Genomic DNA, 26,113 nt, shown 5'->3' with positions numbered 1-26,113 from the left:
GTTCTCTGCTTTAGCCTCGTTTTGGACTGTTGGCCTGATACCCTGATACCATACAGCAATGACCTCAAGAAAATAAACTTTGAAGGCCTCGCAGTTTCGGTGCCGAAACGATGGCATCGAAACGAAAATATCCCTGTTTGACTTTGGATTTTCGAATAAGTCCAAAGACATGGGAGGTAAGCTTCTGGCCATCAGTAATTGGTCTAAACTTGCACTCTCGCGAGTGCGACGTTGTTGTTGTTTCACGAAACACGTGTTTCACCTCGTCCATTTTGAGCTTTTGTCAAGTGATGCAGCTCTAAAATACACGGTCATCCGTTGTACCTTTTTAATTTATAAAGTAATTAGCCTTTCAGCTTAAAGCAGCTTTCATACATGTTATTATTCATGGTTATTTGCACTGAAAATTGCGGTTTATTCAGTGAAGTGAAGGCCAAATATGAGCAGCTGTGAAATGGCCAACTGAATACTGGTACCGCAGGTACATGCATGTACCAGAGACTAGCGAGCTTTTCTTGACGGTATAACAACACGATATTGGCGGATAATGTAAGGTGGAAGTTTAACAAAATTGGGATTGTGACTGTGATGCAGTATTCACACTTAGACCGTTTGATTGGTTGACTGATTGAAGCTTGCTGACATCCAATAAAGAAATTATCAGAAAACGAGTGACGTTAAATACATGTTTATCATTCATTTTCAAACAATAAACTAGTCTAAAGTTATTCGTTTGAGCTGTTTATTAAATCAAAACAAAACAATAAAATAATAATAAACAATATTTAACAAAGCAAAATGAAATCGAAGGAGAGAAAATATGCATAAAATGAATGAAAGAAAATTTACAAATATAATACTTAGCTTCCCTATGCTTAAATAGTTCATCAGATATTTCGGGAGTTGTGAAGTGTAGGTGTTGTCGTTGTTTGAGGTGGCCCTCAACTTCTGGCTAATGGTAGGCCCTTTTGTAAAGCAGTTTCTCACAGTGATGAATGCATTTGGACTATTTTCAGTTACTCCACTGCTTAACATCCAAGCAATTTTCATTACATTTCGTGAGTGGGGTGTGGGCCACATTAAAAATGATAGCATGAGAAACATCAATTCACAATTTTTCATTCACAAGTATACAGCACATGTACATTTTAATTATTTGCTATTTGCAGAATTCCCTGAACCTCCTCCCTGTCCCTCCACCTGAACCTGAATCTCTCCCAGTCTCTGAACCTAAATCTCTCCCTGTCCCTGCACCTGAACCTCTCCCTGTTTCTGGACCAATCTGCTCTCCCTCTCCTGAACCAGTCAACCATCCCACTGTAAATCAACCGGTGAACTCTTTCTCACTTTCTGAATCTGCCAGGACTTTGTCACCCAATCTGCAAGAAAATCAACTTTCAGTTCCTGATCCAGTGACACCATCTACTGCAGAAAACTCATTAACATTCTCTGAACTAATCAACTCTGGCATACAGTTTGAATCATCTAGTTCTTTAATGGTAGAAGAAACTTTAACATGTTGCTCCCACATTAATCTATCTCATGATATATCTATGTGTAGTGTAAAAGATCTTGATACATCTTCACCTAATGAAGGTCCTGGTCAGGATGTAATCAATAAATTGTTGGGAGAATTATTCTCAGAAGCAGAACGTATCCACACAGTTTGCAAATGCCAACAGTTACAATGTTGGAAATTAAGTAATACTGAAATAGAAACACAGAAAGCGAAATCGAGATTTAGCCATGAATGGCTGACAGATCCAGTTACACACTGTGGCAAAACAGGATTGTATTGGTTGGTTTACAGTGAAACTCAACATGGCATGTTTTGTATTCTGTGCAAGAAACGTAATACAGTAAATAAGCAGATTGCTTATCAGATTATGTAAATAATCAGTAATCAGTAATTTACTTCTCAGTAAATAAGCAGATAAATTACTTCAGATTGCTCATTGTACTCCACCATGTGCAGTATCATCTCCCTATTAAGAACTAAGGTATGGCCCAAATGTTGCTAAAATGCCTCTCTTTGAAAGTGCTTAGATACTCCATCTTCCAGACATCTTGGTGTGCCCTAAACCATGGCCTTAAATTAATAAACCCTGTTTAAAAGCTGCTTGAACAAACTATACAGTATAGCTGAATTTCAGTCAACCAGTCAGTCAGTCAGTCAGTATGTTAATGCAACTACATCCAGTATAGGCCTAACCACCTGTTTTGTGGAGTTTTTCCACCCCAACAGCATGATATATGAGAACTATTTCATGTCAGAAATCATGCTAGAATGCATCTCCAGCCATCTAGAATCCTCCAGCTTCCAGGGCCTGCCTAGGGCCCTGGACCACGGCCATACAGCTGCGCTCGCTTCGCTCACGCTAATGGTAACCTGATACTTTTTAATGGCAGCCTCCTACTCCAAAAAATAAGGAAACCCCTGATGATCACCCACAACTTATCCTTGGCCCACGATTCAACGATGGCATATTTTGTTTGGATCACCATATGACTTGACCTTCAACATTGTCATTTATTTTTGGATACATAGTCAAGGCTGGTGGAAGAGCTAGTACCAATACACTGAATTGAGTAGTAGAACACTGAATGGAAACAGGAGACAACAGGACAAAAGGAAGAGTAGAGAGAGGGGGGAAATACCAACAGCAGAGATGATGGCCAAGATGGAGGCAGACTTGGACAAGCAATGGGTATGGGGAGGAATAGGTGGCAAGAGAATGCATAGGGTGGACAAAATGGATACAGAGGAAACTCTCAGGAGGGAAAACTGGAAATGTGGAAGGAGGATGACTTAGAGTGAGGTTGGAGGGGTGGGTGGGGGGGAGGAAGTGGAGATTAACGAGGATTAAAGATCATGGCTTTGGATTGGTGGGGGAAGCAAAAGTGATACTGCTCATGCACCTTCGTGCCCTGTGGTGGTCAGAATTACCATGTTTGGTGAATGTCTGCACACCCGTTTATGATGAGATAGCATGACGAACAGACAGACAGACAGGATGAACTAATTACATCCTCCCCATTTTTTCAAAAAGCGTGGGGATAAAAATTAACAAAAAAAGATGCGAGGATGAACACAGTGAACGAATGGAGACTGACTCGACACAGGCAGTGCCAGACAACCACACGCATTTCAAGACAACCAAACGAGCTAAAGGTCAATAAACTCCCACAACTCTTCCGACTAATACCATTGATAAAGGAAAAAAAAAGCTATTATTAAGCTACAGGAACTAAAAAGGTCATGATTTGCAATCAAGACATACTAGCGATACGCGTGCACATGCACGGGATAGCAGTACAACATAGCTGGTAGCAGACGACAGACCGTACATGGGGAATGACAAAAATACGCATTGTGCAAAATGCAAGTGGCACTATGGAACGCCAAGACTTCCCAAACATTGTCGGCATGTCCGCAAAGTGTCACAGGAATTTCATAGGGATCGTGTGATGGCGAGCCGAGTTTTTAGTGTGCAAGCTTGGTATTATAATAGAGATAAAGACATACGAAAGTCTGAAACATTTTTGTTCGGGAAGAGTGCTGCTCGCTCTCCCCTCACCAATTCCTGAACTTGTGACACCCTCACCATTGCCAGTCTCTTCTACCAACTCCCGAAATAGTCTACCAATCACAGAGCCTTTTCTGCTCCTCATTCGGCCCCCTCCCCTTGCTATTCTGCAATACCCCACACTCTTTAAACAACCCTCCTTCGCTCCCCCCCTCGTCCTTGTCCTACCCTCCCCCTCCCCCTCCACCTCCTGCACCCAAAGCCTCCTCCCCTACCTCTTCATTAAAAGTGTGGACCTCAAATATCCGGGGCCTTCGCTCAAACCTTTCAGATCTTTCCATACAGGTTGCCACTGACAAACCAGACATTATCTGCCTAACAGAAACTTTCCTCTCCCAAGACGTGTCTGACTCCCAAGTATCTCTCCGCGGTTACTCCCTCTTACGATATGACAGACCTGAGCCTCGTCCTGGTGGAGGTGTTGCTCTCTTCATCAAAGACCCTATTCCTCACTCTCCATGCACTGCTCTCACTCCCCCACACTCCCAGGAATACCTCTGGCTTCGGCTTCCCCTCCACTCCCACCTCATGTTTATATGTGTACTGTACCGTCCACCGAAAAGTGACGACTCCATCTACACCTCACTATCCGAAAACATGGACCATCTTCTATCTTCTCAACCAAACCCTCTCTTCCTCTTATGTGGTGACTTCAATTGTCATCACGCCACTTGGCTAGGTGTGGGTACGTCTCTCACCTGCCATGGCACCTCAGCAAAAGCTTTCTGCGACTCATTAGGACTGACTCAATCGGTCAACTTCCCGACCCGGATCTCAACCAATGGTACTCCATCTCTTCTGGATCTGGTTTTGACAAATTTCCCTGAAAATATCTGCTGCTCTTCCTTCGCTCCAATCGGTTCTTCTGACTACGTCCTTGTCAAAGTGGACATCTCTCTGGCTGTTATCAGAGAACCACCTCACCGCCGTCGAGTCTGGCATTTCACTCAAGCCGACTGGCAGGGTCTCCGAGCAGCCATCAAACTTACAGACTGGTCTCCTATCACTACTTTCTCAAACATCAACTCATCCTGGGAATTCTTTCAAAGAAACTTGCTCTCCCTCATGCACAGATTTATCCCCTCTCGTGTTCAGTTGTCCTACCCTTCCTCCCGCCCTTGGATTACTGAAGCTTGTGGCGAGGCAGTTGTCCTGAAACAACTTGCCTTTGCCTCATGGAAAGCAAACCCAACTGACGGCAATCTCAGTTCCTTCCACAAAGCTCGGAACAAGTGTGTATCTACCCTCAGGAGAGCCAGAAAACAACATCTTTCTCATCTCAAGTCTGAACTCTCAAACCTCTCTCCCTCCCCAAAATCCTGGTGGCATTTAATCAAAACTGTTTCTGGTGTATGTTCCCCCTCCATCCCCTCCCTTACCTCAAATGGCCGCACTGCTGATACCACACGTGATAAAGCTGAATGTCTAAACTCAGTGTTTGCAGCTAAATCTTGTGTCCTAAACCCATCACTTTCTCTACCCACTTTACCCAGTCGCACCCAACTGTCCCTGGACTCTGTATCCTTTTCTCCTGACAAGGTGGAGAGCTTGCTTTCAAACCTCGAGTCAGATTCTGCAACCGGTCCAGACGGCATCAGCCCACGTGTCCTCAAAGCCTGCTCTTCTGCTCTTGCTCACCCTCTCTCTGTTCTATTCACCCTCTCATTTGCCCAAGGTCATCTGCCATCTGCTTGGAAATCTGCTAACATCACTGCCCTGCATAAAAAAGGTGCAAAAACAGATCCCTGTAACTACAGACCAATCAGCCTTCTCCCAATCATCAGCAAGGTGATGGAATCCATCATCGCTTCAGACATGAAATCCTTCCTCTTCTCCAATGGCTTGATTTCCAATCATCAATTTGGTTTCAGACCAGGTCACTCTACCCTGGATATGCTGCTTCTGCTCTCCCATCAATGGATGGAGGTCCTCAATGCCAGACAGGAAATCCGAGCCGTATCCCTGGACATATCACGTGCTTTTGACACAGTCTGGCACCATGCACTACTCACCAAACTCTTTTCCCATGGTATTCAAGGCCATCTCCACTCATGGCTCGCAAACTTCCTCTCCTGTCGCAGTCAACGTGTGGCCCTAAATGGAGTTCTTTCATCCCCTCTTCCTTTACAGGCTGGAGTTCCTCAAGGTAGCGTTCTGGGCCCTGTTCTTTTTCTGGTTTTCATCAATGATCTCTCCGACTCTCTGGAAAATCCTCTATTTCTCTTTGCCGACGACTCCACCCTCTGCCGTACCATCTGTCATCCCTCAGACCGGCAAGCAGCAGCTTCTTCGCTCACTGCAGATCTGGATAAAATCACAAACTGGTCCAACACGTGGAACATGTCTTTCAATCCAGACAAATCTCACACTCTCACTATGTCCCTTCGAAAGGACCGATTAGAAAAACCCCCCATCCAATTTCTCAACAATCCTCTGGAAGAAGTCTTTTCTTTCAAGCTTCTGGGTCTCACTATCTGCCATGACCTTTCCTGGGAAAGTCACATTTCCAACCTCGCCTCAAAAGCCAGTCGCCGACTGGGAATCCTCCGTCATGCAAAGTCCTTCCTTGGCCCTCTTGAGCTCCTGACCAGTTACAAAGCTTTTGTCCGTAGCCTGATGGAGTACTGCTCTCCCCTCTGGGCTGGTGCTCCTGCCTCCCACCTTTCTCGGCTTCACGCTGTCGAAACCAGGGCATTTAAGATCATCGGCATCTCCCGCAATGAAGTTGAGTCTTTGGGCCTCTCACTCAATCACCGCAGATTGGTCGGTGGTCTTCCTGTCTTCTACAGACTCCTCTCCAGCCTTGCCCCCCCTGCTCTCTCTGCGATTTGTCCCCACCACATTTCCACAGGGCGCTCAAGGTCCGCCAACAACCCCCTTCTGGTAAAACTACCAAAATCACGAATCACTGCTCATCTTCACTCTTTCATTCCTCTTTTTTCCTGACTTTGGAATAAACTTCCTCACTCTATTCATTCCCATTCTTCCTTCCAGGCTTTCAAAACAGCTGTTCACCACCACCTCTTATCTTCTCCCATCCAAATCCTCGATCTTTTCTACCCCCGATAATCCACCCAAGCCCACTTCCTTCAATTCCCCTGCTTTCCTTCCTGAAAGTCCCTGTAATGTCAATCTTCTCTTCGCCATGTTCCCCGTCCCATCCCCATCCCTCTCCCTTCCTCAGTTCACCTAATGTCTCTGTTCCCCACTGTTTTGTCCCTTCCACTCCCGCCCCTCTTGTCTCATGCCCCCTTGCTGTGAGTTGTGTGTTCGCTCTCATACGAGCCTCGACAAGGTATACAAAAAAATAATAATAATAAATAAATAAATAAATACAATCAAGTTTTATCTCCCGATTTTTCACACTCCGTTACCTCCTGCAAAAGAGCTATTCATTCCTTCAACTGATGTTCACATCAAACATTTATTACACCGTTTATAATTTCACTCCAAATTCTTCTGATTCCTCGAATAATTCATGCCGTGTCAACTAATTATCCAACTATCATTCCACGAGCTTTCTTGACCTGCATTCTATTTCTTTACCAATGACAAATCCAATCCCAGAATTAAATTTTTTCTCTCCTGCTCCACTTGCAACTAAAATGACTATGCCCAGAGCAAACACTTCTATAAAACAATACAATTACCTGCTAATCTGCAACTAAAACAACTGCAACCAGAAATATCAAACACAGCACACCTTACACAAAATGGTGATAACTTAAAGCGATATTAATTGATCGCTTCTGCCGCAAGAAAAACAAAATCCACCAACCGTTGTCCACGAAAACTCACAACATCTCCCCTGTTAATGGGTACATCTAAAACTCAAACAAAGGAGCTGATACTCTAGGTTTCCCTGCATTTTGGGTGGTATGAGGAATAAACTTGTATAATATGAAAGCTAAACCTTGAACTCTTTTTGAAAAATCACGTGCACAAGCCAGGTTACCAAGATGGTTTCCGTGGCAATATAATTCAGCCAATCACAGCCATGATATAATCAGGTTGAGATAATGTTATGCGGAATAGATATCTGCAAGATCAAAGCTAAATGTTTAACGGTTTTTGAAACATCGCGTACACAAAAGTACAGTGCATGAACGGATGATCAGTTGGCCCTCATTTTAATGTTAGCAGTCTCCGACCTTGTCGGAGGGGTGGTGGACAATAATCTTCAGTCAATCAACAATATGGCTAAATTACAAATTCCTGCTCAAATCAACGACAGACAATAGCCAGGCCTGGTCAGGCGGTTCACGAAAGACAGGCCAAAAACTTTACTTTACCGACCCCACAAGATGGTGCGAATCATTGAGGCCAGTAGGCAGAAAAAGTAGTTGCAATTTTCGATAAATTCTTTTTTTTTTAAAAACAACAACTAGAGGGGGAGCACTCGGTAGAGTGCAAAACCTCCGCCGCCAATACTGCTGGGTCACTTAATTGAACCTGATATCCTATTCATTGTAGGTCAAAACGGATCAGACTCTACTGAACCACGATTGAATAAACTAAACTAGATTGACGTGCATGTAGAAATGCCAAAAAAAAGAAAATCGAATTTTTTTTGAAAAAAAAGTTGCAAAATTTGTTTTTTTTCTCTAACATTTTTTTGGGGGGGTTGGAAATCACTTAAAACGTGTAGAAATGCAAAAAAAAAAATTCAAATATTTTTCAAATAAAATCGAAATTTTTTTGAAAAAAGTTGCAAAGTTTTGTTTTTTTTTCTCGAACAATTTTTTTTTTGGTTGGAAATCACTTACAACATGTAAAAATGCAAAAACAAAAATTCAAATATTTTTTCAAAATGGCCGCCATAGTGGCCATATTGGACTTTGGAACAAGTCCAAAATCAAATGGCATGATCCTTGGACCATACCTAATCCCCCCACCAAGTTTCGTCGAAATCCGTCCAGGAGTTTTTCCGTAATACTGTTCACAAACAAAAACAAACAAACGTAAACAGACAGGGGTGAAAACAGTAACCTCCGTCCATCTTCGATGGCAGAGGTTAACAATGATTAAAACATGTTTCTTTTAATGGTGGGATGAAAACTTTGTACCAATAAGTACAGATTCATTCAACAAAATGAGATAATTTAATAGAATTGCCTTTGAAACAACTTGTAAGCCACAAAAATAAAAATAAAAAAAGCGGAAAAAAATAACCACCTGGTTGCTTTCCCCAGACCCATGAATCAAACATGGCCTTTGCACGAGGAGGGCAATACTGGGTTTCATCCTCCTCCTTTTCTCTCTCATTCAACTCCTCTTTTCGGGAAGCCAGCTGCTCCTCAAGACCTTCAGCTGAGAAATGGTGCAAAGAGTATTTTAAATGTACAATTTATTCTCCTTATGCATCGCTCAATCATCAAACCTTGGTGACGACGTTTAACAATTCCAGCATAAATCCACTAAACAGCAAGATCGTAAATCAATGTAAGAGCAATATATTTTCTTTTGCATACCTTGACATAAGTATTCAGATAGTATCTTAGCAACGTTATACCCGAGTTCACACAAAATTGCTTGAGCACAAAAATTAATGCAAAAAAATACCCCCGGTTGGGGGGTGACGGTCATCTCTGAAGCTCTGTGGATGTGGCTCTGGTCGGCTGAGAATGGCTTCGATGTCGTCTTGTCTTTTGGTTCAACGTACAGATGAAAGCCCGGGAGTAAAATGGATAGAAAAATCTCAGAAATCAAACTACATCTCTGAGTTATCCGGAGATAGATTTTGAAAATGGTTGATTTGGAACATTTATGATCAATGTGTCTTCAAAAGGATAGAAACCGGACCTCAGAAATCAAACCGCATTTCTGAGTCATAAATGGCGGATGATATTTTGACAATGAATGATTTCACAAGTTTACAGCATCGGTGACCTTGACATTAACCTTCAATCAGATCTAAAGTCATACCGTCGTGCATCACTCAGACCCCTACCTACGTACCAAGTTTCATCAAGATCGGACGAAATTTTTTTGACCGTATCACATCGACGATTTTTCCAACTTTGAAGACACGTGACTCGATAACCAGGACGAATTTCAAAAAAAACGGCCTGACCAAATTTAGATTAAAAAAAAAAATTACCGTTTTTACAGCCATTTTTCCCTGCTGTGCAGGGGTTGGGCTTTTTCTTGAGGCAATGTTTTATGGCCGGATGCCCTTCCTGACGCCAACCCTGTTTGCCTCTGACGACACACAGGGATATGGTACACCTATTCTAACTGGGGCATACACCGGGACCAGTACACTGGTACTCATTTCGCCGACCTCGGAAGGATGACAGGCTGAGTCAACCCCCTGGTGTTAATTCAGTGGACAAACGGGGCTTGAACTCAGGACACTGGGATCCCAAGCTGCCACCCTAACCACTAAGCCAACACCAGGCTTCCTGACCAAATTTAGATATTGTTCCATATTATCAGAATCCGAAGGAATTTCGAAGATCGGATCATAAACGGCAGAGGAGATAGATTTTGAAAATGGATGATTTCGCAACTTTGGAGTGACATTGACGTTGACCTTGACCTTCAGTCGGGTCAAAGATCATACCGTCGTGCATCCCTCATCGACATCTACCCACATACCAAATATCAAGAAAATGGAAAGAAAAAAAAACGGGGACGTACATACGGACGTACGGACGTACAGACATCGAGACTGGTTTTATTAGGTCATCTCTAACGAGATGACCTAAAAACTAACAGAATCCAGTTGCTATGAATTATGATACAATACATCGCAGAGGTTCTCTTACTTTATGATACCATGAGAGGTGATGCAATGTATTGATGCGAATTCACGCCCCGCCGGCGTGCGAACGACCGCGTGTAGCCAATAGCAGCCGCTTCGCCCACCGAACGTGCAATTCAGTCGTGACCCTCGCGGGAACAACGCCGGGAGCTAGTCACGGGTGGGAGTTTAACCTCACCACAACTCAGTCCGCATTCTACCCGCGCGAAATAGGGTCCGATCGCCGAATGGTCGATTTACCTAAGTACCCGCGCAGATAGCGTACCGAGGAGTTGTACCACGCCACAGGTCGACTCCGGACACGAACCGCTTAAGCGGCTCGTTCCGTGCTTCAGGGATAACCGAGCAGAGTTATCGTCGACCTTAACGGTTCAGATTATTTACCGGACGTTTTAAACCAACTACCAATCCCTTATGTGATGCAAGATGGAGATTCAATAAAAGGAAAAGACGAAGCAAAACAGGGAACAATCGGACAAGCACATTTAATCACGGAAGGCATGTATATTACAGTAAAACAAAGGAACAAAAGCAATACACGTATACGTTTATGCAAAGAAAAACACAAGCAAAGAACCAACGCAGATCTACAACCGAATAAGGCAATTCACACGGCAACACTTAAAGCACCACCCCCATACATTTACACAAAACCCCCCAAAAAAAGGAAGTCGCGACTTCCCTGAGCGCATCGTCCAGCCCTTGGCGACCGCAACTCCAAGTCCCTCCGGCGTGGTCCACTGGGCTCGTGCCTCGCACCTGCACGTGTCGTACGCCTGACCCGAACGAACGAACAGAACCTCAACCTCTTCCTCCGAACGAACGAACCATAAGCAGGGACTCTCCAACAACTCATGACAATTCTCATTCAGGGACAAGGGAACAGCGACTCTCCAACAACTCTCGACAATTCTCCTCCAGGGACAAGGGAACCGGGACTCTCCACGCCCACGCCTTTTGTAGGGTCGGGCTCCGCCCTTCGCTCCGCCCCGCGCCCCACCCCATTCTTGGCTCCTCCTTCCTTCGAGACACTTCCAGAAAATGCCTCGAAGGGGGGCGTTCCTCTCCCCCGGCCGCGTCACGCCGCGCATCCGCCAATCGGGAGATGACGCGCCACCCCCTCCCCCTTTCTCACCAAGCGCGGGAAAAAATGGCGGGAAAACCCCACAGGCATTGTTGGTTTTCTTCTCCACGCGCCATACGACGAGGGAAGGAAGATTCGGGCGGGAGATATTTGCGCAGGCGTTTTGGGCAGGAGATCTTGGCGGGAGATATTTAAGCGGGAGTTTTGGGCGGGAGATGCCCCTTCGCACCCTTGTTGCTGCTGCCACTCCGCTCGTTTCATCCATCCCACGGAGATCGTGACCGCACGGTGCTCGTTGAATGGCAAGTGGCAAAGATGGTGGTAGCGTAGTTGTGGAAGGTGGCGGCGTGGTGTGTATGGCGTGATTGTTGGCGTCTTGTAGTGAATGGCGTGATCGTTGAGATGTTGGTTGTGGCGATGGTCGTTGTTGTTCTTGCACCAAAATAACGACAGCAAAAGAAAAACGGCTAACTGAAGAATTGCAGCCCGAATGGATCACATATATTCCCTCTACACAACGGGTTTGGGCTAACTACACATGGACTTATCGATACATCTCACCTGAGGACCCTTTATGGTGTATTGCGAATTTCCACAACCGTAACAATATTTATAGCAGCTCGGTAATCATGAATCACTCACACACAAAAAAACAACTGCTGAGTGAAACACAATCCAATAACTTCGATTAAAAGTCGGAAAAATTGGACAAAATAAGTGACGTTCATACATCTCAGATCATGTTGCTCATGTAAACGAATAATGGTGACTCAAATCAAAGAAAGTCAATAATAGGTACGAGTACCAACATCAACAAAACAATCCACTTCACCTTTAACCAGAGGGACTTCATTCAAGTAAGGCGGACAATCAGTGTAAACATACGCAACTTCACCATCCTTCATCATCTCGTTCCACAGGACAGTCAGCCCATCTCTGGTGAACATCCTCTGCCAAGAAAAACACAATACACGTTCAACCGATTTCTTCTTCTTCTTCTTTAATGACCACAATGATTTCCAAATTTTTGTGGGGTTAGACGGGGGACTTTTTGGCCCAAGTCTTTCACGAACCAGATGGCCAGGCCTGACGCTCAACCAAGTAGTTAGGGGAGGAATTTGTAATTTGGCCAGGGTGCCGGCAATAGCTCGCCTACTCTTCACGAAGTACATCGTTGGGATCTTTGGCATCCACCAACTAATGCTGGCAAATGGGATGTCCAATTTGACGTCCATCTGAGGGACTGCACACCGGGTTGACATTTTATAATTCGGGCCGAGATCGTTCAACCAACGCTACTGAGCGTTAGAGTGACAATTTGTGCTAATCAACCACAGACATGTCAAGAGACAATTCATCACTAACTCAGATGCCAATGTCTCCAAAACTTCAACAGAAGAGAACCAAGCTATTGAATTTTGATTATCATTTCTTTTTATGGAAAAAAATAATTATTTAACAAGTCAGTAACCAACCTGCAAATCAGTTTCCAGCCATTTGGCATCGAAACGAGATTGTGCATTGAGCACAAGCTGCTTCCCAAGAGCGACATCCATTCCGCGATCAGAGGTTACAACCATAAGAATCTGAGCAACATGCCTGGTTCACCTGAAAATACACCAAACAGACAAGTTTCATTGAGAGAAGAATATTTTACATCTCCAAAAAATAAGAGGATAAGAGCACAAGACCCGATGGCGTCAGCACTCAGAACATCCAAACACGTTACTTTTTCCTGTCTCGACTCAATGCAACAAAACAGTTTGTGAAAACAACTCTTTCTACCAAACACACGGAAAACACAATCTGGTTAACATTTTCAAAGACTACATTCCAAACAAGCTCCGGACATCCTCAAAGAAGCCAAGTCATTGCTTAGCACATCTTGGGTCATCATAACATATAAGTAATTTGTATGCAGGGCTGCTCTTCTCTCAAATTGCCAACTTATTGCCACTTCAAGTTAAATACCAGGCCCAATCCCAATCTTGATTACTCATATTAGTTTTGCTTGCTGCCAGTCACATGTTTACCTCCTCCCCACTGTCACTCCAATGCTTGTCCCTCATTCAATATTATCTTTAACACTCCATCTCAATCATGCAGTTTAACATATATAAAAATTTAAAAAGATGAAATGTTATGAAACTGTTCAACTACTTTAAGATTTTGAAATGAAGTTGAAGGGCTACACAAAAACAGTTCACTTAACAGCCATGAGCAAGTGAAGGTCACTGTTGGAGAAAAAAAGCCTCTCCCAAACTGACACAAATGGAAACATAAAATTGTGCAGCAAAAAGGTACTCGACGGTTTATATTCCAGTTTTAACACACCTCCAAATGAGTAAAACTGTGACTGGAAAGTTAGCTTCCATTCAACAATAACCACGAAACATTATTTGCAGTGAGAACGAGGCGTGTTCTGATATCTGAGAATTAATCCACCAATAACGTCGCTTGAAGCAAGATTCTGAGGTTGAACCAAAGGACACTGGAAGTTCCTGAATAGAAATCACCAACAGCATTGTGGGATTCTGAGGATGGACCAAGAGTATGGTGAGATGCAATTCCTATATTATAAATAGCTTGACGACTTTGTTTCGCCTGTCCGAGCATATATTAGAGGCTCAGCAAAATGAGATGTCCAATTTGTCAATAAGCAGAGAAAATTATCTTTCTTTGGGATTGGGTTATCAAAAAATTAATGGATGGAGTTAAGGGTCAGGTTTGCAAAAAAAAAATTAAAAAAAAATATGAAGCTAAATTATGAAAAAGGAAGATCTCAAGGGCTTATAATATTTTGGCTGAATTAACTTATTTGAGCAAAGTCTTGGAGTGGTTGTAAGAATAGGAAGAGAGTGGAGTGGCCTGCCATGGAAATAAATAGCTGGGAGAGAGTGAGAGTCTGAAGAGTGAAGCATGCAAATCAGGTTTAAAGCGCTGGGAAAAAAGTGAGTGTGAAGCACGAAGAGTCCTGCCCAGGATTAAACTGCTGGAAGACAGTGGGACAGTTGCACACCCAGCAAATTATGCTACCCACAGCCATATGATGCATACAAAAGAAGTTCAACAAGAAGAAGTGAGTGTTGAGAAAAAGCTACTCTGCCCCAATATTAAATCATTGGGGGGGGGGGGAACTAGAGAGCAAAGCAACTTGCCCACAATTAAATTGCTGGAAGATGAGTCTGGAGAAGAAGGCACCTGGCCCAGGAATTAATACTTGGGAGAAAGTGAATCTGGAGAGCAAAGCATCCCGTCTGAATAAAAGTTCACTGGGAGAGAACGAGACTGATATGAAGAGCGAAGCATGTTACCCAGGATTAAATCGCTGCTGAGGAAAAAAGCAAAGACTTTGAACGATGGAATGCAGGAAAACCGACTTGTATCTCGACTTGTTTTTCTAATCACTCTGTCAATTTCATTTAATTCATAATGATTTGGAATAACTTTGTGCAAAACAAAACTCAGCCTGCTTACTCTGTGCCAAACAATCTCAATAAATCAATAGTTTGTAAAATTGAGCTTTAGTGAAAAAAAACAATATTGTGATGTGAAATAAGGCTGAGTAATCTGGACTTTATAGATGTATTAAATCCGTTATGCCATTTTAAGTGGGGGATAAACATAGAGACATGACAGAAGTAAATAGACACCATGATTTTTAAAGAATTTATTTATTGAACATTTGAAGTACATTTGATCCATTTTAATACATACACTAGTATTTAGTAGACTTGCCATTTTCAGATTTCAACGCATTTACTCTTTCAGACAGAGAACTGACGAGTTCTGAAATTTTCTCTTGTGGGATTTCTGCCCAGGCTTCACGCTAACAGGTAAGCAGTTCTGCCCATGATGTTGGTTTCCTGGACTTTTTTTTTCCGCACAGTTCAATCCAATATGGCCCAGAGGTGTTCAATGGAATTCATCTCAAGAGACTGACTAGACCATGGAAGTCGCTTGATCACATTTCTGTCCTGCCATTCTTTAGTATTTTTTGCAGTGTGGCATGGAGCTCCATCTTCCATGAACAGTGTTGTTTTTGACAACCTGACCAGTGAAGAAGATAGGGAGATGTCCATCCCCAAGGATAGAAATGTGTATCGTAGAGTTGATGTTGCCAACACACTTCACAAACTCTGACCGACCAGTGCTCCAGATTGCTCCCACACCATCACAGAAAAACCGCCGTTTGACAGTTGGCTGTAATCGGTTCAAAGAAAACTCTTGACTGGGAAGTCTTCAGACCCAAACGCGTCCACTCTCAGAAAATTGAGCAAATTGGGAGTCATCTGAAAAAAATTAGTTTGCCAAAACTCCAAGGGTCTGTTGGCCATCTCATCAGCCCCCTTCTTTCTCCTTTGAATGTTGGCTGATAGAAGAAGAGGTTTTCTCCGAGCTGCTCTCCCATAGTAGCCCAGTTGATGAAGGTACTGCACGGCAGTTCTTGAGCTAACTTGGACCTCCTCTGAAACATCTGCTGCCTTGCAACAGGGAGTTTTCTCAATGGACCGCTTAAAGAGCAGGTTTTGGGTCGCTGATGACTTCGCGTGATTCGAAGGTTGTAATCACATTAATAATCGTTGGGCAATTATTTTCTTGCATTTGAAACTCAAAATATGCTAAAATTAACTTTTAAGTCAAAACTTTTGTCAGTGATCGAAAAACAGACTGTTTTTTTTTGTTTTTTTTTCAACAGCCTCGAGAAATAGAATAACTTCGGAGTTAAATTTCATTAATTTTCCCAATAGTTAGGCAACCACAATAGTTTGCATCAAACTATTTAATGCACATATAATCATATTGATAAATTTTCAGAACATGTTTGGTGACCCGCAACCTGCTCTTTAACATCTCGAAGACACCTTTCTGAGGGCCAAGATCAACCAGAACGGGAAGCTGGGGATTCCTTGCCTTCGCTGGTGAATTGCACAATCACCTCATTGACCGAAGAAAACGGAATGCCAAGGTTCTGAGCTATCTGATGCTGGATGACTCAACCTTCCAAATAGCCAACAATTCGTCCTCTTTGAAAAACGGAAAGTTTGTGTGCTTCCTGGGTTCGAGGGATCGTTAATTGTAATGCAAGACCCAGGAACTCGTTTCTGCAAAGAAAGTCGAATATTAGTACAAATCATTGAGTAAAACTGCGGTATACAGATGAAATGAAGAAATTTAAGGTGTCTATTTACTTCTGTCATGTCTCTGTAGTTCGGGTAAGAGGGAATTTCGTTTGCGGAAGTGAAATTTCCCAGCACTTGGCCAGTCTGACTGGTCAAGTGAAAGACAAAAATTAACATTGAGCCCCAAATCGAATTTAAATTTTTTTTTTGAGGAAATGACATTATAAAAGCTTACATATAAACCAAAAAAAAATAAGAGGACCTTGAAAGAAAATGAGACAATACACGATGACAGCAATTAAAATGTGAAGAACAACACTTGTAGAAAGCCACACGCGGAACAAGCAAGATAGCATCGCCATCGTGGAGGGGGGGGATGAGGGGGGGGAGTTAACTTATTTAATTAAATACTACATAATTAGGATACAGCTCTGAAGAAGAAAATGTTGCTGAGGCTTCGCTTAACATTAATCTTGAGTTCACCTCTCAATTGAGGGCATGTTGAATGAGATTCACTCGTGAATAACTTCCTTCACCTGAATGCAGCCTCGTAATTAATGTCCAATTGAACATGCCATTCAGACCGATTTATACGACAGTGATTTACCAAAAGCTGAGCCTGGTGTTGGCTTCATGGTTTTAAGGTGACTGGCTTCACATCTTCGTGTCCTGAATTTGGAACCCTGTCATGCCTTTAAAATAACACCAACTGAGCTGACTCAGCCTGTAATCCTTCTGAGGTCAGTGCAGCCTGTAGCTGGTGGTTTACATCATTGTTGAGAGTGCAGCTGTGCGAGAGAGTGAGAGAGCGAGAGAGAACCAATTGCTTCACCCTGATTTTCACTTTGCACAAGTGGGGTAAAAACATTCGCAGTGTTACCCCAGCCAATACCACCTGCCCACCCCAAACCCTAATACCCTGCAAATCTACACCCTCCCATATTTCCACCTTCATAGCCAAGTCTCCCATCCACAGCCCAAAAATCACGAATACAAGTCTCCAAGCTCTAACCGATAAATCGTATTAACACCCTCACCTCAGCGGCCGACCAGGCCCAGCAACACGAGCCTAACAGGATGACCTGCAACCCTTTACCTTTTGTAATGACAACAGAGGTCGCTGCCCACCTCACAATTTGGCCCGTCAGACAACATCTGCATCACTCAATATGATCTGCCGTTCAGAAACATCTTTCCTCAGGCATTCCTGACTCAATTATTTATTTTACATCAGGGCAAGACTGATTGATGTGCAGGCGGTGGAGTTAACATGAATATAAACGAATAACTTCATTCACCAGTCCTCGTTCAACAATGTTTGTTTCATTGGTGACAACCTGATTCTCCAGACCACCTGACTTTGCACTCAATTCTTAATAACTTTGTTTGCATATATTGCACATAGAGGACCTCATCTATGATGGGACTGTCTCTGATATGCATCATTTCCTATTTAATGCTCTGCGTACATGTGAGTCAATGTTTGTTATGTTTTGCGTCGATAAAATTGATGATATACTCATCTCCCCAGGATTACTGCTCCTCCACTCATTCGTTCCTCTTTGCAGCTTTTCGACAGCTGTTCACCACCATCTCAAATCATCCCCAATGCAAAACCATTCTTTTCAACCGCCATTAACTCTCCCCAAGCCCAAATCTTTCCAACTTTCCTGTTTTTCCTTCGTATAGGTTTGCTTCTGTATCCATCTCGTCAACCTTGTGTACTCCGCTAGTCCTCACATCCTCGGTGCGCTTCCTCAACCCCACTGTTGTACGCTTCCCCCTCTCCTGTTGTTCATTTTGTCCTGCTGCATCCTGATCCGTTCTACGTTCTCGCTCCTTGACACGCCTCAACTCTGTATGAATAAATATTTTAAAATCTCTTATGTTCATCTTTCATCCAATGGGATCTTCCAATCATGTCTTTGTTAAGAGGTTAATTTCACTGGCAATTTTGAGACAGCTGCTCAAACGTTGAAACGTATCACAGTTGATTCAAGCCAACTGATATGCTTCCTCACACAAGATCCGGTAGAGCAGGGCAGCCTCTGGTTTTCTCATCTGTGCACATATATCACAATGCTGGGATCCCAGGTAAAAATGTTACATACTATGGTGATTTGTTCATCGTCTCAGCATATAGTGGTGTAAAAGACCTCCATCTGAAGTGCCATGGACAATGACTCCTCACCGTCGACTGATCCTGCGGCTTTTTGAGGGAGTCCAATTTAAGACCATCTGTGTCATTGACATCTCATGACAGAAGGCAGTCTCGCTGCCTTCTTGGCCATACACAAGTAGGTAACTTGACAGGATTTCACCGCTCTATCTTAGTCTTGCTCTTCCTACCATTTCCCTCAGCCATACCCCAAGAGGTTGCACACATTCTTCCAGGAATGCTTAACTCGTACCAATCCCCATGTATTCACTGAAAGTTCAGCCCTTTTCGTTCACCTCTTCAGACATGGAAAAAGGTCCACTGTCGGCTTAACGGTCGAGGTGGCTCGTGGCTGGCTTAAGAACTTTGGGTCTTGAATCCAAGATCCTGTTCGTGCCATTTAATTAACACCAGGTGGTCCTGTTGTCTCACGCTCTTCCTTCCAAGACTTGTAAATCTGCTGACCACTTCATGTACATCTCTGTCATCGACACTTCCGAGATTTACACCTGCTCAGTCCCGGGCGGTCTCCACCTGCTCAGTCCCGGGCGGTCTCCACCTGCTCAGTCCCGGGCGGTCTCCACCTGCTCAGTCCCGGACGGTCTCCACCTGCTCAGTCACGGGCGGTCTCCACCTGCTCAGTCACGGGCGGTCTCCACCTGCTCAGTCCCGGGCGGTCTCCACCTGCTCAGTCCCGGGCGGTCTCCACCTGCTCAGTCCCGGGCGGTCTCCACCTGCTCAGTCCCGGGCGGTCTCCACCTGCTCAGTCCCGGGCGGTCTCCACCTGCTCAGTCCCGGGCGGTCTCCACCTGCTCAGTCCCGGGCGGTCTCCACCTGCTCAGTCCCGGGCGGTCTCCACCTGCTCAGTCCCGGGCGGTCTCCACCTGCTCAGTCCCGGGCGGTCTCCACCTGCTCAGTCCCGGGCGGTCTCCACCTGCTCAGTCCCGGGCGGTCTCCACCTGCTCAGTCCCGGGCGGTCTCCACCTGCTCAGTCCCGGGCGGTCTCCACCTGCTCAGTCCCGGGCGGTCTCCACCTGCTCAGTCCCGGGCGGTCTCCACCTGCTCAGTCCCGGGCGGTCTCCACCTGCTGAGTCCCGGGCGGTCTCAACCTGCTCAGTCCCGGGCGGTCTCCACCTGCTCAGTCCCGGGCGGTCTCCACCCGCTCAGTCCCGGGCGGTCTCCACCTGCTGAGTCCTCTCATACAGTTTGTTGTTCTCGTCTTGCCCTTCCCCCTTCGCCCCATTTGGCGGCTGTGGAACCTGTTGTTCAGCTCTTTCATGAAACTCGACACTTGTGTTTAGAAAAAAAAAATTAAATCCCAAAGTGTGTGGAAGACGTGAACATATTGCGAGTTTGATGTGGTTCATACAATTAAAGATGAGCAAAAAAAAATAGTGACGCAGGCCCAGGACATGGGAAACCGAGATGCAGTACAGCTCACAAATGACGAAGAGTAAGGAGACGCAAGAATGCATTTTACCTCAAAACAGCAATCACATCGAGCCACCATGAACTCGCAAAACTCTTCGTAATCGACACAGTTACTCGATCTATAATACAATGGTACATGGACCACGAAAGAAAAACTCGACGAAGCCGGTTGCAAGACCAAAATGTACGTGATGACGTAATGGCGAGGGAAGCGAAAATGTACGTGATGACGTAATTACGAGGGAAGCGAAAATATACGTGATGACGTAGGGGTGAGGGAAGTTGAGTTTTTTGGGGGAAAATTTTTTTCGTACTTTTACTTTATTTATCCTGTTCATTGATGAAAATATCACTATATACTTTTATGTATGTTTCATACTGAGATCCGTTCGATTATATTTTTTGAAATTAAAACCATCTGAACAAAATATACGCACCAAAGAATCATTAACGGTATGACGTTGTGTTTCAGTGCCAATCACCTTGTAAAACGCCCGCCAAGTGCTTTAAATGCACAAAGAAACATGAAAAAAAAATTTTAATTCTTGATGTGATTATAATGATTTTTAAGTAAAAAACAAGGAACTGAACGTGGTTTTTAATTGTAATAATTTTTTTGAGGTGTTGCATTAAAAATAAAAATAACCCTGTGGGAAATACCCTCAAAAGTAATACACATAAACTATCGTGAGGTAAATTAAATCAAGGACGAGATTGTCAGCACGCAATGGATAATGGGCCGAACAACTCGCTTCAGACTCGTCAGAAAGTGAATTTGACGAATAATTTTCTGCTCAAGAATCCTCAGATTACGACGATAGTCAAAATCGGTATGTAGAAGGTATGCAAGTGGTAAGACCAAAAATGTGTGAATCAGAGGACGTGATGACGTAGGCGGGTGACGTCGAAGCGGGTGACGTCGAAGCGGGTGACGTCATACATGATCGACGTTTTGGGGAGAGAGGGGGGGCGGGACAATCGAGCTAGAGTACCTATATATAGAGCAGGGGTCGGGAACGTGTGGCTCGCGAGCGAGGTATGGCTCTTTTGATGATTGCATCTGGCTCGCAGATAAAATTGGAGTTTGAAACTTGGAAAGCCCAATATTTCTCGTGGAAGCTTTACCTATAGTTTGAATGGTGTCGTGCTTCATTCACGTGCAGGGCTGAACTTGGCAGAAGGAGAGAAGAAAAAACACCTCCGAATTGTCTGAAGCGGTTTTTGTTTCGTCTCGTCATGCGGCCGACGCGAGTAGTGATTTCGGTTCCTCCAATGACGTGCCGCCGCCGAGACGCGTCACGGAATTCATCTCGACCAATCACGCGCCACCGCTGAGGCGACAGCATCCCAGAGTCGGCCGGCCGCGCCGCACCTCTCGAGTATGTCAGCTCGTGCGCAGGCCAGCCAGACTCACTTGGGTCAACATCTCCCTCTCTCTCATTTGCTCAAAGCTAACCCTTCGACGAAGAAGATGGCGAAAAGAAAAAAAAGATGAGGAGTATCGTACATTTCAGGACGAATGGGCCGAATAATTCGCCTTTGTGGAGAGAGCAGGTTCTGTGGTGTGTCTAATTTGCAATGACAAAATTGCATCGATGAAACGGTCGAATATAAAGCGGCACTTCGACACGCGCCATGCTACCTTTGCATCAAAATACCCTGTGGGAGACAGCAGAAAGAAAGCGTGCCAAGAGCTACTGAGCCGGGTGCAAGCCAGCCAGCAGCAACTCCGCGTATGGACCCGGCAAGGTGACTATAATTCCGCCAGCTTTGCTGGATCTTTAGCAATAGTGAGGAACGGAAAACCATTCACAGATGGCGAGTATGCAAAAACGTTCATGCTGGATGTCGCCAATGAACTTTTTGATGATCTTCCGAACAAAGACAAGATAATCAAACGGATACAAGACATTGCCTCTGTCGGCAAGAACTGTTCATGATCGTACCATCATGATGGCAAACCAAGTGGAGGAAACGCGAGTGAAGGACGTAAATACAGCGCCGTTCTTTTCCCTGGCTTTGGATGAGTCAACAGACGTAAGCCATTTGTCGCAGTTCAGTGTGATTGCAAGATATGCTGCTGGTGATACACTGCGCGAAGAAAGTCTTGCTGTTCTGCCAATAAAAGGGTCCACAAGAGGTGAGTATTTATTCAAGTCTTTCATGGAGTTCGCTCAAGAAAAAAATCTACGAATGGATAAACTTATCTCGGTGTGTACTGATGGTGCTCCGTGTATGGTGGGGAAAAACAAAGGATTTGTGGCGCTTCTCCGTGAACATGAAAATAGACCCATCCTAAGTTTCCATTGCATTCTACACCAGGAGGCACTTTGTGCTCAATGTGTGATGGGCAGCTTGGCGAAGTGATGTCGCTGGTCATTCATGTGATCAACTTTATTGTTGCCCGAGCCTTAAATGGTCGCCAGTTTAAAACACTGCTGGATGAAGTTGGAAATAACTATCAAGGTCTGCTTTTGCACAGCAATGTGCGTTGGTTGTCAAGAGGGAAGGTGCTTAGCCGTTTTGCGGCTTGCCTGAACGAAATCCGGACTTTCCTTGAAATGAAAGGGATTGAGCATCCTGAGCTAGCCGAAACTGAGTGGCTCCTCAAGTTTTACTATCTCGTGGATATGACTGAACATCTGAACGAGCTCAACGTGAAAATGCAAGGCATTGGAAATACAGTGTTATCCCTTCAACAAGCAGTGTTTGCTTTTGAAAACAAGCTGGAGCTCTTTATCATGGATCTTGAAACAGGTCGTTTACTACATTTTGAAAAACTGAGACAATTTAAAGATGCATGCACAGCAAGTGAGCCCACTCAAAACTTTGATCTCCACCAGTTCGCTGGCTTCACATCCAGTCTCCTACAGTCATTCAAAGCACGCTTTGGAGAATTTCGTGAGCACACTCGTCTTTTTAAGTTCATCACCCATCCAAACGAGTGTTCACTGAACACAGCCGACCTGAGTTACATTCCTGGTGTCTCCGTCAGAGATTTTGAAGCAGAAGTGGCTGACCTGAAGGCCTCAGACATGTGGGTGAATAAGTTCAAGTCACTGAATGAAGATTTGGAAAGAATCGCACGACAGAAAGCAGAGTTGACGAGCAAGCACATGTGGACAGAAATTAAAAAACTTCAACCCGAAGACCGGCTGATTATCAAAACTTGGAACGCGCTTCCTGTCACATACCTCACACTGCAGCGTGTGAGTATTGCTGTATTGACCTTATTTGGATCTACGTATGCATGTGAGCAGTCATTCTCACATCTTAAAAACATCAAGTCCAACCTACGATCACGTCTAACGGATGAAAGCCTCAACGCTTGCATGAAGCTTAACCTCACCAAGTACCAACCAGACTACAAAGCCATCAGCAAATCCATGCAGCACCAGAAGTCCCATTAATGGTGAGTATAACAACATTATTTAAAAGAATAAATTCAGAGGCTTATTATACTCACATTTAGTTGAATTCAGTCTTAAAATATATTATATGGCTCTCACTGAAATAGATTTCCAAATATTTTGCTTTAATGGCTCTCTGAGTCAAAAACGTTCCCGACCCCTGATATAGAGAGTAGCGACATAGGGGTCCAGAATTTGATGGTCACGTGACACATGGGCGCCATTTTGTTTCACACTCTGGCGCCAAGCTACGCATTGAATCCAGATCTTCACCGAGTGAACTCGGAGAGACCGAGTTTGAAACTGAGTGAAACTTTATTAGTCAAAATGACGGGTTGTTGCGCCTTTGGGTACAGCAACAAATCTGAGAAGGGGTACAGGATGTATAGGTTTCCAACAGATGCAAAAGACGGAAGATATGGGAGCAAAAAGTGAGCAGAGTGGGATGGAAGCCTACTTCTTCATCATGTTTGTGCGAGGTAAGAGAAGGGCTGTATCAGTCCCATGTATTAATATCAGCGTATGTATGAAGGAAGTGACTGTGTCTGCGCACCTTATTCATTGGAATGCCATTATTATTAATCATTATGACATTGTTATGAAAATCCAATTCTTTGTAATACATAAAAATAATTCAAAAAGCATTCCTTCATATGTTGTGAAATTGTGTTTGAAGGTCATTCATCAATGTTGGCCGTGGGTCTCAAAAACTAATAGAGTCTAGATCTACTAGTAGTAGATCTAGAACTTTTGCAGCATTTTTATTTTTGGTTCAAACTCAAAGTTGGTCCAAAATGTCGAATTTGGCTTCAAATTTCCACTCATACTTTCATAGGCCCATTACTATCTTGGTGCATGCCGTGGCTCGACAAGTACCAATCTTAAGTTAGAATACAGTTATTTTTCTAATCTAGCAGCATAGTAGAGAGTAGCATACAATGATGAAATGTGTAAACTAGATCTTAGAAATGAATTTTGAGAACTATTCTATTTTGTTATAATAATGTTTTCTACTTCTATAATTTATTATTAGGACTAAGAAATATTAAAGATTAGAAATATTGTATCTTTTCTTCTGCAGGTTCACTTTGATGAGTCCCAGTTTGAAAACAAGAGAGTAGATGGGAAGAAAAAACTGAAGTGGCAGGCAGTACCAACCATATTCTGTCATCGCAGTGTGCCAAAACCCAGGAGGCCTCTAAAACGCCTTTCCTGTACACCAAATACTGCTAGTGCTACCAAGAAATCATGCATTGCTTTAGACCATGCGTACTCTGTTAACCCAGCAGACAAAACAACATCAACTTCAAGTTCAGGTATGTAAACTGAAGTTATGAATCATTTTCTTTGAACTAAGTCTGTAGTTATTTAACCCTAAAAAGACTTTGGTGTTTTGGTAGTTAATAAAATTGTGTGTGGGGGGGGGGGTGGGAGCTTAAAGCCTTCCCCCCTCGGCCGCGGATCGCGCAATGGTAGTGTGTGTTGTAATCTACAAGTTCGATATGCAGATTTTTCCAAAAATAGTCTTCTTATATTCCATGGTACATTTTCACTGACACAACCTGTTTACCCACATTTTTTTTTAAGTCAAAAGTTGGGGTGCGGTTTATACACAGGGGGCGGTTTACACACTGGGATTTACGGTATGTAGACTGATTCATCGTGTTACCATTGTGATTTAGAAAACGGATAATATAACTTGCATATGTTTTTCTCAAGATGAAGGGTACAAATTAGATATTTTGTTTTCTTTCCTTTGTCATTTTTTTTTCAGTTGAAGACACTGCCACAGAAGACGAAAACAGTGGACCAACAACGAGTGTTCCACCAAGTACATCTAAACCCAGAATCAAAATGCAAAGGAAGATTAAGGCATTGAAGGCTCAACTTCGTCAGACAAAGAAACGGTATCGGGCAATTCAAAAAGCAAGAATCACGAACAGCAAGAATCTTCGGAAAAGACCAGCTACACGCTATGTCGAGACGTTCCATGAATGGGGTACAGTGGTCACCAACGACAGTGAGAAAGGCTTTACTGCTAAGATTTTCATGTGGATCTTCAGGCTATAAAGTGCTATTGAAGCAGGGTTACCCACTACCATCGGAACGTCCAGAGTGAAACAAAATGGCGCCTATAGCTGAGTTGTCGCTACTCTCTATATATAGGTACTCTAAATCGAGCGAACAAGGACGTCATTAAATCTTCGTTTCAACATATTTATGTTCAAGAAATGAACAACGATGAAATGTTTAATGAAGCCAGATCGATTCATGAAACCAAACATGATTTTTGGATTCAGTGAGACTTTTCAGCACTCAAGCAAGCACTCCAACATAACGGTTAATAAGGAACACCTGGCTTGGAAAGCGAAAGCAAGCTGATTGGGAAGAGGACGCCTCAGGGTTGTCAACTCTGATTTTTACCAGATCCGCCAAAATTCGTTTCCAAAATGGAGCGTTTCATTACCATGTCGATGGAATTCATAAAAACGTGCACTGTGACAAGGAGAAAAAAAATGAAAGAAAGAAAGGCAGACAGACACACAGAGAGAGA

General features: G+C 43.8%; 1 protein-coding gene and 1 long non-coding RNA gene across 3 annotated transcripts in view; one reads left to right on the top strand and one right to left on the bottom strand.

Moving 5' to 3' along the window:
- Positions 1-20,350, bottom strand: part of HERC2 (HECT and RLD domain containing E3 ubiquitin protein ligase 2) — a 600,800-nt gene extending 580,450 nt beyond the window's left edge. For both annotated transcript variants that reach the window (XM_085851823.1, XM_085851824.1), the window contains exons 1-4: positions 20,199-20,350; positions 12,913-13,045; positions 12,270-12,387; positions 8,763-8,897 (exon numbers count right to left, since the gene is read on the bottom strand). In XM_085851823.1, coding sequence (XP_085707949.1) covers positions 8,763-8,897; positions 12,270-12,387; positions 12,913-13,017 — 358 coding nt within the window. In that variant the 5' untranslated portion in view covers positions 13,018-13,045; positions 20,199-20,350. The remainder of the gene's footprint in view (positions 1-8,762; positions 8,898-12,269; positions 12,388-12,912; positions 13,046-20,198) is intronic.
- Positions 20,351-23,916: 3,566 nt separating this feature from the next.
- Positions 23,917-25,760, top strand: LOC147014126 (uncharacterized). Its single transcript, XR_015050654.1, has 3 exons — positions 23,917-24,038; positions 24,641-24,875; positions 25,334-25,760. It is a non-coding gene; the product is annotated as an uncharacterized LOC147014126 (long non-coding RNA).
- The last annotated feature ends 353 nt before the right edge of the window (positions 25,761-26,113 follow it).

This window comes from Eptatretus burgeri, chromosome 13, assembly GCF_056783735.1.
Source record: "Eptatretus burgeri isolate ZD-2024b chromosome 13, Ebu_testis_v1, whole genome shotgun sequence".
Lineage (NCBI taxonomy): Eukaryota > Metazoa > Chordata > Myxini > Myxiniformes > Myxinidae > Eptatretus > Eptatretus burgeri.
This window is presented reverse-complemented; position numbering and strand designations above follow the sequence as displayed.